Consider the following 15,576-nt stretch of genomic DNA (forward strand, 5'->3'; position numbering starts at 1 on the left):
ATTTCACTCACGGCTTTGGAGAGCTCCACCAACCAACAAATTAAACATACTTTTATTGTTATAAAACAAAGTATGAATGACACACACAATTCAAAAGAAAATGCATGAAGTAAACACCAAAATGAATTTAACACAAATCTAGAACATTTCATCAAACACAACATGAAGCATCGGCTGTATTTCAGTTGTCTCCATTTAATGACGAGTCAAGAAGTAGAAGGGAAAGTTCCAATTTCACGTTTTGTATGCAGAATTTGATTGATCAATTCACGGTCCAGGAACACAGTTCATTTACTGTACATTAACAATAACACATGGCATCTTCCTATTTGCTTAGAAAAAGGAGGGGCCCGTGAACTCTGCCACGTGATTCTCACACCCACCCCTTAAGATTTAACTCTATCTTACCAAAACTCGGCCAAAAAATATATAAGAGCATCCACAACCGTGCTCTTGCTAACGAACACTTTTTCTGCCTCCTCTTAGGCAAGAGCACAACACCCACAGTCATGCTCTTCCGCAAGGACGAGCACAAGGGTCCCACCATTCCATTATTCAATTTAAATAAAAACATTTCCACAAAATTAAAATACATTAAACATACCCGGAATAATATTACAAAATACATTAAAAATTAAAATTACATAATTAAAATCTTAAAAAATAAAAATTACATAATTAAATCCTAAAATAAAAAATTACATAATTAAACTCCTAAAAAATAAAAATTACATAATTAAATTCATAAAATTAAAAAACTCCAAAGGCTCTTTCGACGTCTTTCAGCGCGGACTCTTGAAGCTGCGCAAAAAGAACCCGTCTCGGGTCTTGCGGGTTGCTTAGCGTCTTCACGAAAGTCGACCACCTTGGGTAGATACCATCGGCGATATAGTAACCCATGCGGTATACATTTCCGTTGACGGTGAAGTCGATCGTCGGTGCTACACCATTCAACACATCATTGAAGAGGGGTGAAGAATAGAGCACGTTCAAGTCGTTGTTGGATCCGGCAACACCGAAATATGCATGCCAAATCCATAGGCGGTAGTCGGCGACCGCTTCAAGGATAAGCGTTGGGCCGCCGCCTTTGTGGCCGCTTAAGTGTTACCCCCTCCAAGCAGTCGGACAATTCTTCCACCTCCAATGCATGCACTCAATGCTGCCAAGCATACCGGGAGAGCCATGGACTGATTCGTGAAGACGAAGCAACCGTTGGCAATCATCGGTGGTGGGTGCCCAAAGGAATTCATCACTGAAAGCTGTACGAATGCCATCGCAAAATTTTTTAAGGCAAACGATTCCAGTGGACTCACCGACATGCAAATACTCGTCGAAGAGATCGGCCGTTTGCCCAGTAGCGAGTTGTCGGATGACACACGTACACTTCTGCAACGCCGAGAGACTTTGCCGACCGGCTGCATCTGGACCTGTTTGGAAGAATTCAACACGGGCGGACAATGTGTTGACAATAAGCATAAACAAGCGCTTTGACATGCGAAAACGGCGCCTAAAGTAATCTTCCGGAAACTGCGGCGGGTCGGCAAAATAGTCGGCAACGAGCCTTTCGTGGGCTCCCTCCCGGTCACGATGGATGTAGCGGCGAGTTGATCTAGTTGGTTGAGGAGGAGGGGCGGGGGTATTCGCTGCGACATATGCTTCATAAGCGGCACGGTGTTGTTCGTAGTATTCTTGTTCTTCGTGCTCTGCTTCCGCAATGAGATGGGTGAAATCCATTTGAGGTTTTGAGTGAGAGATGAAGGTGTAGATAAGTTGTATGAAAAATATGAATGAGAGATGAATGAGAGATGATTTGATGTGAAAAATGGATGATGAATGTGTATTTATAGATGATTTTGGGGAAAAAAATAGAAAAACGGGCAAAAAACGGCCATTTTTTTGGGATTGAGAAAATATTATATTTTTATTTTTTGGTATTATTTTCAATTTTAAAAAAAATGATTTTTCAACGGATATGTCGTTGGACAATCACACGCTGCCACGTACGCTGCTCCCTGGCACGGACGTGCTTGATGCATCGAGCAGCGCCGTATCAGCGGCAAGAGCACAGCGGCGGACAGCGGTGTCGCGCCGCTGGCACGAACGAGCGCGTACTCTCCGTTGTGGATGCTCTAACACCGCAACACCATTAAATTATGCACCTCAAATAGTGAAAAAAAACAAAACAACCCACTAACTCAAACGGCAATTCTTTGTCATGTGTATTAACACCTGTAAACTGTAAACATTGATTGTCAATATTTTATTGATAGATAGTCATCCAAATTATTGAGATATAAATATAATAGTAAAGTTCAATTTTAATCTTAAATATACAAAAATATGAATTTTGTCTAAAATAATCACTTTTTGAAAAACGGGTCTATAACAAATGAAAATGTTGCCGAATTAGTCATTTTTTACGTTCCGTCAAAAAAACTAACGGTCAACGCTAATTGTACAGTGGCGTGGCCATTAGTTTTTTGACGGAACCATAAAAAAAGAACCATTCCGACCAGTATTTCATTTGTTATGGACTTGTTTTTCAAAAAGTAAATGTTTTGAATCAAATTCGTATTTTGATAGTATGTTTAAGACTAAAATTGACCTTTATTTTAAATATAAACAAGTATTAGCACCCGAGCTATGCACGAGACATAAGAGTTTCAAATAATGAATATAAAATATAATAAATATATATAAAATAAGAATTGAAAGCAATATGGAGATTTAAAAAAACAGAAATGTACTTATCTTGTCTCACTCAAAATGAAGAATTTACTACTCCCCAGTAAATGAAACATTTATGCAATTTTAATTTATAATCTAAGTGAAGTAAAAACAATAAAATTAATGATAAAAATAAGATGTGTGACTAATGATCTAAGAGTATGAATTAATTAGAATAAGATATACAAATAAAGAAAATATGTGTGAGTAAAGATGTTTATTGAAAGTGTTATGCAAGTCATTAATCCAAATAAAAGGTAAATTAATATATAAATTTAATAGCTTAATTTATAAAAAATTAATTTGAAAAGAATATATGGAATATTAAACATATCCACATTAAATATATGAATAATTTAAATCATATAAATTTAAAACTTCTTTGAGAAGTCAGGTTAGAAAATTTGTATTATCCAATAATCACATTTTAGTTGACTGTTTATTTCTTTCTTTTAATTTCAGACCATTGCATAACTTGATACATTGTCAAAGACTAAATGAGTTTTTTATATTGGAAAAAATAAATTTCTTACTTCCCGCCACATATACGTATAAAAAGTAAATTACTACTATCACTTAAAATAACGATAATATTTTATGCATCTTGTTTGTTTTTGTGAGAATTTACACTACTCTTTATATTAAGAAGGTATACAAACTTTATAAGTTAGATTTAATTTTAAATATATATAATGTCATCTTATTCCTTAGTTTAATCTATAAACTTAGTAGTATTGTTTAATTAGAGGCGAATTAAAATATAATAACTAAAAACTTTAATTGAGTAAATATAGGATGGAAATTGTAAGCATTACATATATGTGTTGTCGTTTAGCTTGTGAATTAATTCGGAGAAAAAGTATTGCAATAAATGATTAAATCTCAATTTTAACCTAAATAAATGGAAGGCAAACTAAACTCTCTACCACAATTCCAATTTAACTCAAATATAAGTCTAATTAATATATAAATTTAATAACTTAATTATAAAAAAAATTAATGGTAGTGCACTATTTAAATGTGTTTTAAAACTTCTTCAAGAAGTTAGCATTTTATTGGGCTATTATTTGTCCAATTGTTTTTGTCTTAAAAAATTATTTTTGAATATAAGACACCTCATTTTTTCAGTTTCCCTCCAAAAAGGGCATTAAAGACTTTTCATCAAACTTGCACTTTAGATTAGGATAAATTACATAATTTGTCCATTAGACCATTAGTAGTGGGGCGCCCTAAGGCGCGCCACATCATCAGTTTTATCCTCATACCCCCCACCTGCAGTGGGGCGCCCTAAAGCGCGCCCAATGGCGTGCCCTATGCATTTTCTTTTATTTAAATAACTACAAAAATTGGAAAAAAACTCCATTTCATTTATAAAATTAATACAATTATAAAAATTAATGTTCATACATTTATAAAAATTAATGTTCATATGCTATTAGTTAGTCAAGAGTAGAGTCACATTATTAGTAATGTAATTGGATTTAAAATTAGAAAAATTCATGTTATAAAAATTACATAAATTTTATAAAAATTAATACATTTTATAAAAATTAATTTTTATCACATTTTCATCTTAATAAATGTATAAAACAATTTAGTTTTCAAGATATCTCAACTAGTGTGTAGCCCAATGGTTAGGATTATTGCCTTCCAAGCAATAAACCCGAGTTCAAACCTTGACAAATGCATTTTTTTAAGTAAAATGCGTGCCATCGTCCGCAGGCGTGGGCTTCGGGCGCGCCCGAGAACGATGGACGCCATCGGGCGTGCCATCGGCTCCCCATTGTGGGTGCTCTTAGTAATACTGTAATAGTAAATAAATAAGAAAAATAAAGAAAAAATATGAATAAAGTAAAGAGAAGAGTAAAAAATAAATTTTAGTAAACCATGAACAACTTTTTATTTTTAATATTAGTATGAAACTAATTTTAATATAACGGATAAAAATAAAAAAATAATAAATAAATGATATTTTCATAATAAGAATTTAGGAAAAGAAAAATAAACTGCGGACCCACCACATGTTGTGAACTTCAAAATTCAGGAGATATATACAGTCACTCCGCCAAGATTTTTCGTAGCGTGTTTTTAATGTTTGTTTTTGTATTTTCCTTCTTATTTTCTCATGGTATTTAAAGGCCTTTACTCCTTTTCTCTTCGTTCTTGACAAGCAAAGCCGCGGTGGTGGCGCCGACGGAGTGCTATTTTCCGGTGATTTTTTCTTCCTCCTCGTTTTACTGTTGGACTAAATCTTACGAAATTGGTTTGCGCGCCTGTCTAGATTCATCTCGGCATGTATAGCCTTGATCCGTTTTTGGCGGCTGTGTCTGTGAATTGATTGAAAGACTTGAGAGTTTGCTTTCCATTATTGTGTATCTTAATTAATTGTGTATTAGCACGTGCTTTAACTTCAATTTGATTTTTCATTCCTTTCCGTTTCGCAGGGTTTTGTGTTTTGAGTTGAGCGCAAGTAAAATTTGGGGATTGGTCCCTTTTCCCTGCGGAAAAGGTGTTTTTATCTTTTAATAGAAAAGTGAGGATTGATTCCTCCCTTTCCCTCTCGATTCTGTGTTTGATTTCGATTGAATTATGGTATTGAAAGTAGCTCCAGCTTCACTGCACTGGTCTCAGCCGTCAGTACCCCAATCGCCGCCTTCTTCCTCCCAGACATTGGCCTCCGCCATCTCCTCCCCGTCTTCGCGGCGGCGGAGCTTCGCTAGCGGCGATGGATCCCTCTTCTGCCGCTTCGTGGAGAAATCCGGCGTATTCCTCGGCGCAAATCCGCCGCTCAATCTCCACCGCTCGCGATCATGCGGCAGCAATAAGAGATCCCGCGCTCGGACAATCCGAAAAGCCCTAACCGCCAGCTTGGGTTCATTCTCCGACGAAGAATTCTCGAAGCAAATTAAGGAATTGGCTCTCAGATTCCAGCTGAGCGAGGACGATGATGTCAACGCCAATTCACAATTGGATGAATTCGAGACTAGATTCGATAATGCCGGTGCAGGTGAGTCGAAGTTCTCGGAGGGTTTGAAGCCATTTGATGCCTTGGTGGCGCCCTATTTCCCCGATAGGGATGAGATAATTCCAGCTAATATTGAGAGGATAGCGAATAGTGGTGAAATCCCATTGTCGCTTAGGATGATCAAGAGAAAGAAGGAGCAGTGGCAGGGAGGGCTTGTAGGGGCCGGGGGTGCGGCTTATTGCTCGATGAAGAAGGCGTTTTCGTCTATGGTGTTTATAATCCGAGAGCTCCACAGCTATACATTGCAGATGAGGTCCTTTTTATACTACGAGGATATGGAGGGGATTGTAGCCAACGTGCAGAAAGAAATGCACGCCTCGTTTGTATGGTTGTTTCAGAAGGTTTTCTCAACAACCCCGACTTTGATGGTGCATGTGATGATACTCTTAGCAAACTATAGTGTCTTCTCAATGTCGAGTAATGCAGCCATAGCGGCTACATCACCAATGTATGGTGCTGCAGCAGCGGCCACCACAGAGGAGGTGTCTGTGATCAATGAGCAGGGCTTGTCCCGGAAGAAGTTTGATGCATCGATTCTTAAGACACTGAAGCTCTCTTCCTCGACTGGGAAGGCAGCTTCGGTTGGAGGGAGCAACGGGAGTGGTGGCGGGAAGTTCCGGTCTGTTGCTAGTGGGACTGACGGAGATGGGAGGTTTGATGAGTCGAGTTATTATAGTACCATAGCGCCTGATAGTGTGTCCTCGTTTGTGAACCCATCTAGGACTAGTCGGGAGGAGTCTGTCTCGAGGCAGGTTTCTGTGGAGGAGGAAGCCACGTTGTGGGATTCGATTGTGGATGAGGCTGCCAAGATGCAGGCTGCACTGAATGGCGAGGTTTTGGATCAAGAAATGAAGGAAGGATTCGTTTCTCCTGTTGATGCAAGGATTGAACAGGATGACAGTTCAGAATATTTTAGAATGGAGTTACTGTACCAAACAGAATTGGCTCAAGAACCCAACAATCCACTTTTGCTAGCAAATTATGCTCAGTTTCTCTACCTCGTGGTTAGGGATCTTGACAGGTATACAACTTTTAATCTCGTGTTTGGATTTTAGTTTCTTGTTTTGACTGTTTAGCATTGTTTGCAGCTGTGTGTTAATAATGTTTGATTATGTTTCGTTTTGGGGTATTATTGTTGGAGCCTTGCAATAATCTTGACATGTTCATGGCTGATTCAAAAGTTGTTGTGTGCAAGCTATGATTTTTGTGGGGAAGTTGTTGTCCATAACCGGGTTGAGATTCGTGGGGGATAGCAAAATGTGTGGTGTAGTTTGTGTGTTTCTTTTGAATGAAAAAGATGGTATAAGTGAATGAACACGAAACATCTCACCCTAGAGTTAGAGCCCACCAAATGAAAATATCACCAAACCTTGGCAATTTATTTCAAGGCTGTACTTTGTTGTCTTTACTTATGAGTATGAAAAATCTAAGGGTGAGGCTATATAGTCTTGATCCCGACAACTATACACGCAGCCAAACGAGTGTGGTCACCGTTGGCCGGCCTTCTGATAGGAACCTTACATTCTGCCGTTGATTCTATGATAGTCCTAATCAATCATTGTGCAAATTATCAAGAATCTGGAATCGTATGTTAAAACCATGCCGTTGATTCATTCAATCATTGTGCAGCTGATAAAGTATCTTAAAACCATGTCATACCATTGATTCTATAATAGCTCTTATTGATTCATCTTGCAAAACTACAAGAATCTTGAAAACATGTTGTGACCACGCATGTTTTTACGTTGTGCCATTGATTTCGTGATACTAAAGTTTCAAGAATCTGGAAACATGTTCTTACAATGAAAATGGCTGGAATTCATGTTTGATCTAACAGAGTCTGGTTGAAACAGGGCGGAGGACTACTTCAAGAGAGCCACGGAGGTGGAGCCAAAGGACGCGGAGGCACTGAATAAATATGCTACCTTCCTGTGGGCGGTGAGGAACGATCTGTGGGCAGCCGAGGAGACCTACTTGGAAGCCATTGCTGCAGAGCCTAGCAACTCGTACTATGCGGCTAACTATGCCCATTTCCTATGGAACACGGGTGGAGAAGACACTTGCTTCCCTCTGAGCTCGCCCGATGCAGAATCAGATGGTCTGTAAAACTCTTACATTGGTGTGATCAAGAACAGGAGGCTTCCCGCGAATGGTCTTTGTTGATGATCAAACTCTTTGGAGAAAGAAAAAAGAGAGAAGAAAGAAAATCAATTTGTTTTTTTCCCTTGTTTTGATTTTGGTGGGGTGCAAACAGAGATGCTCTTTGTTTTTATTTTGTACTCTACCTACTTATACACATGCGATTGCCATAATTGTAATTAAACTATCTTGTCAATAATTAAATGCCATTTTATTCTCTTTGAAAGTTACATTTCCTTTCGTGTGTTTAGTTTTATTATTTAACGAATGAAAAACAGTAATATGATGCACCGTTAGATTTCTAATATCAATGACAAATATTGTTAATAGAAAATGTCAAAGTATTGTTAACTAGGAAAGATGCAATATGCAGATGATTATCACTAACCTCTATGATTAAATTTTGCATAAATTAAAATCATCTATATATCGATAATGAATAAATCATTATTACTATGACAATGACATAGTCCCAAATTATTCTTAATAATAAATTAAGTAAAGCTATATTGGAGCTGATTAAGATGAAATGCTGGTAAGACGCTTCCTACCCCTATCCATCTAATCGTTAAATAATTCTTGATGTTCTTTATAGAGAGAATAAAGTTATTGATGGTATTTTTTTATAAGAGTGCTAATTACATGTCTATGATTAATAATAAAAATACTCCATTAGTTGGTAATTTTTTTTTCTATTTTGGTCTGAAATTAGATTTTTCCATTTTTTAATATGACCAATTATTTTGTACCTCTCTTACTTTTTCTTTCTTAATGTTTGTTTACTTCTAATTAATAACTCTCTGATTATTTTCCTCTTATATTTTACCAAAATTTCCATTTTTCGATATGATGTGTATATGCTAGATTCAAATTAGGCCTAACCATGTTCAATTTTGTTTATTAAGAACGACTCACTTATCGTAGAACTGTAATGATGCAGTTGATAAGTTAGGTCTATTCTTAATCTAGAAAAACTAATAAGTAGTACTACTAAACACAATAATTGATGTAGCTTAACTTTTAGGTAAGCCATTAATTAGCATTTGGATTTCATAGTTGTTCTTTTATAGGGACTTCTTATACTAGCTCTTAAATTCATTATTAATTTCTTTACTAAGAAATGGATATTCAAACACATTCGTTAAAACTTTAAACGCCTAACAAATTTAAAACTTGTAAATAAATACATGTTGAAAAGTATATGTTGTAAATGGATTCTATTTTGAATGGTCTATAAAGTAGTTTTTCTATCATTTTTTAAATAAAATTTATGGCTCTCATCGTTCTACTAATTAGATTACTTTATTAGAATCGTTAAAGTAGTTTGAACGGTAAAATTCGTGAAATTAGTTTCATATACAAAAACAAGTGAAAAGAATGAGACCGTTTATTCATTATTTTTGTAAATAATACAAGTATGTATTTATCATCATGTGATGTTATTGTCTTATATACTCCCTCCGTCCCATAAAAATATGGGCGGATGAGATAAAAATATAATGTCCGCAGGGGCGTAGCGCAGTTGGCAACGGAGGGGCAGATCTTGCTGCAATGAGTCTGGGTTCGAATCTCACTGCTGTCGTGTAGTTGCTTTCATCTCTCAGACACAAGTGTGAGGCCTTGGGAGATGGGCTTCTGGTAGCCAGTGGGTTAAGGCTGGGAGATGGGCTTCTGGTAGCCAGTGGGTTAAGGCCTCCTCCTTAACGGGCTACTGCGTATCCTGATTGAACCCCCTCACATGATGTCGGGCCGGAGTGTGGGGGCCGCCAAAGCGACGGAATTGCCTTACATTATTAAATTGATATTTACTTTTCAAAAATGGAATGCATATATTTTTGTGGGATGAATGAAAATGGTAAGTGCACGTATTTTTATTAGACGGATGAAGTAGTAAATTTGAATCCTTTTCTAATAAAATCAGTCAGTCGTTAATAAATAACTCATCCAATTGACAAAAATATACCTCTTGGCACTAGTGAGTTATAGTATTTGTCAAAGAATTAAAAATGATGACTATTTTGGGCCCACATATTGACATGGATGAACATTTACTGATTGCCCATCCAAGTCAAACTAAATGGCAAGTACTATGTATAGACATAGTAGTTAATGAAAAGTCGACAACACAACCCCAAATTTATTTATAGTAATAGTTCATATAGTTAAATATGATAAAAAAAAGTAAATATAAATTGTAATGATGAATAAATTGAATAAAATAATACACATATAATTAAACGGATAGAGTATAAATTTAAAAAACGACGATTTTTTTCTATGATCGGGCAAATTTTCATGCATAATTGTGCTATATATAGCCTTGTTGATGAATGCACTTTTATGTAATAATATGCGAATTGCAAATGTTTATAAGATTATAATCTATAAATAACAATTACTTTCCAAATATGATCATATGTTCCAAAATTAGTGTTAGTGACTTATAAAATTTGTAATTACATTGACATGTTACGAGACTACTGACGATAAAAGTTTCCAATAATTATTAGGTGTGATCTAGCGAAATTCTCCCATGAAAAGAAAATCAGGTCATAAACCTACTAAATCAGTTTATAATCGTATTGAGATTCAAATTAAATAAGTACTTTCTCATTATATTTTATATTTTGATCTACTATTTTTTCAAACAAATTTCTCAAGATGGACTATATAGTAGTACTAATTAATCTAAATATTTCTCGTTAATCTCTAATTTATACTGCAAAAAGTATTAATAGATGGAGAAATTCTACTGTATAAAAAATATCCGACTTTTACTAATATTGGTATAGTTTGTAAATTCCGGTATTGTAGAAGATCACGTACATTAAATTCCATAAATGTATGTTATTCCCATTGACAAAATAGTTACAAAGTTAGAAATTTGATATTTACTGTTCATATATAAGTTACATATCGCGAGTCTGCTTCTTTGTCAATCTAAATTCTAAACGAACTCATACAGTCTCTGAGAAGAGGCAAAAATCAATTTTACTATCACATTTTCGACTGTTTTGCAAATGGAAACCCTAGGTTTTCGTTGTACCAATCCGCTTCTAGCTCCTCGCCGCACCGCCGCCGGACCTTTAGCAGCCTCCTTCAGGACTAGTTTTGCCGTTAAATGCGGCATTTCACTACCATCGTTGGGTCAGTTCAGTCTCTCCTCAATCGATCTCACCTCTGCCACTTGAAATCATTTGTTTTACTCCTTATTCTGTATTGTTTATGTCGTGAGGGCTGGATTGCTGATTTCCAAATTAAACATAATGAATTTGAAATTGGAAGGAAAAACGATTGGATGATTTTGTATTGAGCTTGTTCGCTGCAGTGTAGTTGCTATGTTTCTATTGAATTTAACATACTACTAGATTGGAAAGTGAAAGGAAAAACGATTGGATGATTTGTTATTGTTTCTTCTATGTCATGATCGCAATGAGTTTGGTGGCTGCACTCTGCAGTGGACCACTCTGTTAAGTTCAAGGAAGCAGCAAAGGATGGGAATTTGATCCCTCTATACAGACCTATATTTTCTGATCACTTGACTCCAGTGCTTGCATATCGGTGCTTGGTGAAGGAGGATGAGAGAGATGCCCCCAGTTTTCTTTTTGAGTCCGTTGAGCCAGGTTTAAAAGCTTCTAGTGTTGTAAGTTATCTTTTTTCATCGTGTTTGCCGATTAGTTTTCAGTTGATGCTCATTTTTATTGATTAGAGAAAACAAAAATGGAGATGTTATCTTGAGTAAACCTCTCTCATTGTTGTAGTAGGTTTTCCTTATGCACATAAATGAATAATAGGTTCCTTATTTGCTCTAACTAATGCTGAATAAATTTTCTAGGGGCGCTATAGTGTTATTGGAGCTCAACCAACAATGGAAATTGTGGCGAAGGAGAACATGGTGACCATAGTCGATCACTTTAAGGGAGAGAGGACAGAGAAGTTTTTGGAGGATCCCATGGTTGTTCCTCGCATGTATATGGAGAAGTGGATACCACAGCGAATCGATGAGCTCCCTGAAGCATTTTGCGGTAATTTTTGAAAAGTTGAGCACTGCAATTGTTAAGTAACTGCCATGGCCATGATATACCCCCATGGCCGCTATTTAACAATGTTGTTGGTAAAATTCATGATATTGGCTATAACTAACACAAGATTACGTCTAGCCTAAGGTTCAGGGAGAGCAGTTAGCTAGAATGTTAGATATTTAGTTAATGATTTCTTGATAAGATTATTTTCCCTGCATGTCACTATTGAGTATATGTCAATGGTGTTCTGGATTACTGAGTGCAAGTAAAGATCTCTATGTTCTGTTCGGTGACTTCCGTCAGAAACTATAAGAAATCCATAACAATGTGTTTTTTCAAACAGGTGGTTGGGTTGGTTATTTTTCATACGACACGGTTCGTTATGTAGAAAAGAAAAAGCTTCCTTTCGCAAAAGCTCCTATGGATGACAGAAACCTTCCTGATGTTCACCTTGGCCTTTATGATGATGTAATTGTGTTTGATCATGTGGAAAAGGTTCATTCTAGCTCCCTCAGAATGTTAACACACGTTCAATCAAGGAATTTCAAAATTTTAATTATTTTGAGTTTGTCTAGTCATATTATTGTACAGGCTGTGTCATGCTGGACCGGTCTGCTTTCTTGTTATTGTATGTGTTTGATAGACTCTCTTGTTCAAACTCTCTGGCTAGTGGCCAAAACACTAGCTCAGAGACAAACTTGTTTTTAGATATGGTTCTCTTTATGGTAAATCTTCCTTTTAGTTTCTCACATTTGTTTAGACAAATGATTATAATATACAAAGTACAGACTATTTGCATTAATTTGTTTAAAAGTTTACTACTCCATTATACTATAACTATCCCTATTAAATTTAAAGTAACTCATTTCCCGCCCAGCTTTTATCGTTGCTTGAAGTTTATTATCCCATGTACTGGTACTTCTCTCCAGAAAGCATATGTGATACACTGGGTCAGGTTGGAACAGTATAAAAACGTTGAGGAGGCCTATCATGGTGGAATGAATAGATTAGAAGCTTTAGTTTCAAGAGTGCATGATATACAAACGTAAGCAATTCATTTTCCTATTTAAATTTCACAATTATATGAATGGTTTCAGTTGTTACAATTTATCTTGTTCTGTTTGTTACTTTCAGTCCTAGACTTGCTGCAGGTTCAATAAAATTACACACTAGCCTTTTTGGTCCCTCTTTGAGCAAGTCCACCATGACAAGTGAAGAATACCAAAATGCAGTAATAAAAGCTAAGGAGCATATCCTAGCAGGGGATATCTTCCAGATTGTCCTCAGCCAGCGATTTGAACGTCGAACTTTTGCAGATCCTTTTGAAGTGTATAGAGCATTAAGAATTGTCAATCCAAGTCCATACATGACATACTTACAAGTCTGCCTACTCTTCTCTAAAATTGTTCCTTTATGTTGATCTCATTTTTTTTTTGTATCTTACAATCTGTAACTATGTCATTGGTGATCAGGCAAGAGGCTGTATCCTTGTTGCTTCAAGTCCTGAAATTCTTACTCGAGTTAAGAAGGCAAGTAATATCTGCTGTTCGAATGTGACAGCTTCATCTCCACTATCATGCTAAAACTTGATCTTTCTAATATATTATCCTGAGATTCTAGTATTTTCTCCACAAGCCTGTTTTATGGCTTTCTAGTATTCTCTTACTTATTTTTACTGTTTTTTTACACGAATCTGTTTCTTTACTGCTTAATATTCTCATAACAGGGTGTAGTTACTAACCGACCTCTAGCTGGAACTATACGGAGAGGTAAGACATTACAGGAAGATTATATGCTGCAAAATCAGCTTTTGCATGACGAAAAACAGTGTGCAGAACACATTATGCTTGTTGACTTGGGAAGGAATGATGTTGGAAAGGTTATTCTCATCTCTGTCTACTATTGTTTAATTTGTTACTTTATACATGGATTAGGTGTTGGGAAAACGTGCTATTTGAAACTCTGTAGTGTATATTGCTTGAAAGATTGTTCTCATATGCGAGAGGTATATTTCTAGATCACATATCCTCTTGGTCCTGTTCTTGATTAACTCTGGCATTGTAGGTGTCAAAACCGGGCTCTGTCAAGGTTGAAAAACTGATGAACATTGAACGCTATTCCCATGTCATGCACATCAGTTCAACTGTATGTATTCTCAACTAGAGATTATCCTCTACATTTAATAGCTTCTTTTATTCTGAAAAGAAAAGGGAGAGTGCCACTGCCTTGCATATTCAGCTCTATGAAAACTAGAAGTTTTCGTTTATGCTAGGAAGGTAGAAATAATATTTAAACAAATCAGTGAATGCTGATGAAGGTCTTGCATATTTTGCTCAGAGATTCAAAAAACATTTTGTTGCTTTATTTCTCAGTTATCAGAAAACCAAGCACTTTTCCTCTGAGAAATATTGCCACTGATTTTTACGTCTTTCCTTCTCTTGATTTTGAAGGTTACTGGTGAGCTTCTACCTAATTTGACCAGTTGGGATGCTCTCCGTGCAGCATTGCCTGTTGGAACTGTCAGTGGAGCTCCTAAGGTTGTGCATTTCAATTTTCTTCATCCGACAAACCTTCCTCTCTGTCTTTCTTGTGGCTGCTGGAAAATTTTCAACTCTTAATGTTTCTGTTTCTGTTTCAATTGGGACAAACTCAAATTATGTACTGCACATAGTTGATAACGATTGTGTGTCTTGAAGATTTTAATCGAATGGATGCACTTTCATTGTCATCCAATAAAAGGATCGCATCATTTTTCCTAATTGCACAGTTTGGTAACTTGTGATGTGCAGGTGAAAGCTATGGAATTGATTGACGAACTAGAGGTGACGAGACGGGGGCCTTACAGTGGTGGTATAGGTGGCATTTCGTTCTCCGGAGATATGGATATTGCCTTAGCTTTGAGAACCATCGTGTTCCCAACCAACATGAGGTACGACACTATGTACTCGTACAAGGACAGCGAGAAGCGCCGCGATTGGGTCGCCCATCTCCAAGCGGGGGCTGGTATCGTTGCCGACAGTGATCCTGCTGATGAGCAGAGGGAGTGCGAAAACAAGGCCGCTGCTCTTGTTCGTGCCATCGATCTTGCAGAGTCATCATTCATCGAAAAGTAACCTCCTTCGGTTTCCATACTCCATCCCACAAATACCTCGGAAAATTTATATGACCTAGTAGTTGTAGAAAGAAATCTTTCATTTCACTGTAGGAGTTGGGTTTCCTCTCTATCAAGTTGTAGATGGAAAAGATGGCTTAGGTTGGTTTCTTGCTCCAGTTTTGTTCGACATTTTGCAAATTATGTGATGCTCATGTTGTTGCTTGCAAATATTCTGTTTATTTATTACGAGAATTTGAAAATTCAATAATTACAGTGCATACACGTATCATTTCGCTCGAGTTGCATCTCACTCTATATTAATATATTATTAATCTTCAAATCTTCGTTGTTTTAATTTCCCCAAAGAAATTAATTTTACATGTGAAGTTTATGTCATGTATATTTACACACGAGGGAAACATTATCTCAAACAACAAATTATCCACCCAACGAGACAATATAGGGACTCTTTATAGATTGATCAAGTCATGGTGAACAGCGGCTTGATCAAGTCACTCAAACAGCAACTTGATCAAGTCAACCCAAGCAAAACTGATCAAGTCACTCCC

At 36.5% G+C, this 15,576-nt stretch overlaps 2 protein-coding genes across 4 annotated transcripts; both read left to right on the forward strand.

Annotated features, from left to right (window-relative positions):
- Positions 1-4,819: 4,819 nt before the first annotated feature.
- On the forward strand, positions 4,820-8,117 carry LOC121790766. The gene is made up of 3 exons (XM_042188891.1): positions 4,820-4,938; positions 5,172-6,773; positions 7,606-8,117. Exons 2-3 carry the CDS (start codon positions 5,317-5,319, stop codon positions 7,856-7,858), a joined length of 1,710 nt encoding a protein of 569 aa, XP_042044825.1. The 5' UTR covers positions 4,820-4,938; positions 5,172-5,316; the 3' UTR covers positions 7,859-8,117.
- Positions 8,118-10,837: 2,720 nt separating this feature from the next.
- On the forward strand, positions 10,838-15,178 carry LOC121790765 (anthranilate synthase alpha subunit 2, chloroplastic-like). Of its 3 annotated transcripts, XM_042188889.1 has the most exons (12): positions 10,838-11,038; positions 11,350-11,534; positions 11,727-11,916; positions 12,257-12,408; positions 12,843-12,958; positions 13,048-13,294; positions 13,386-13,442; positions 13,640-13,682; positions 13,749-13,792; positions 13,978-14,058; positions 14,364-14,450; positions 14,703-15,178. In XM_042188889.1, exons 1-12 carry the CDS (start codon positions 10,912-10,914, stop codon positions 15,024-15,026), a joined length of 1,653 nt encoding a protein of 550 aa, XP_042044823.1. In that variant the 5' UTR covers positions 10,838-10,911; the 3' UTR covers positions 15,027-15,178. The 3 variants fall into 3 exon arrangements, with proteins under 3 accessions (XP_042044823.1, XP_042044822.1, XP_042044824.1); XM_042188888.1 differs by having other exon boundaries at positions 13,640-13,792; XM_042188890.1 differs by having other exon boundaries at positions 10,905-11,514; positions 13,640-13,792.
- The last annotated feature ends 398 nt before the right edge of the window (positions 15,179-15,576 follow it).

This window comes from Salvia splendens, unplaced genomic scaffold, assembly GCF_004379255.2.
Source record: "Salvia splendens isolate huo1 unplaced genomic scaffold, SspV2 ctg615, whole genome shotgun sequence".
Taxonomy (NCBI): Eukaryota; Viridiplantae; Streptophyta; class Magnoliopsida; order Lamiales; family Lamiaceae; genus Salvia; species Salvia splendens.

Bases quoted from the DNA above. Each gene is read 5' to 3' on its own strand.
- LOC121790765 (XM_042188888.1), top strand. From the start codon at position 10,912: ATGGAAACCCTAGGTTTTCGTTGTACCAATCCGCTTCTAGCTCCTCGC. The intron at 11,039-11,349 runs GTCAGTTCAGTC...TGCACTCTGCAG, and splicing joins CATTTCACTACCATCGTTGG to TGGACCACTCTGTTAAGTTC. The intron at 11,535-11,726 runs GTAAGTTATCTT...TAAATTTTCTAG, and splicing joins GTTTAAAAGCTTCTAGTGTT to GGGCGCTATAGTGTTATTGG.
- LOC121790766 (XM_042188891.1), top strand. From the start codon at position 5,317: ATGGTATTGAAAGTAGCTCCAGCTTCACTGCACTGGTCTCAGCCGTCA. The intron at 6,774-7,605 runs GTATACAACTTT...TGGTTGAAACAG, and splicing joins GTGGTTAGGGATCTTGACAG to GGCGGAGGACTACTTCAAGA.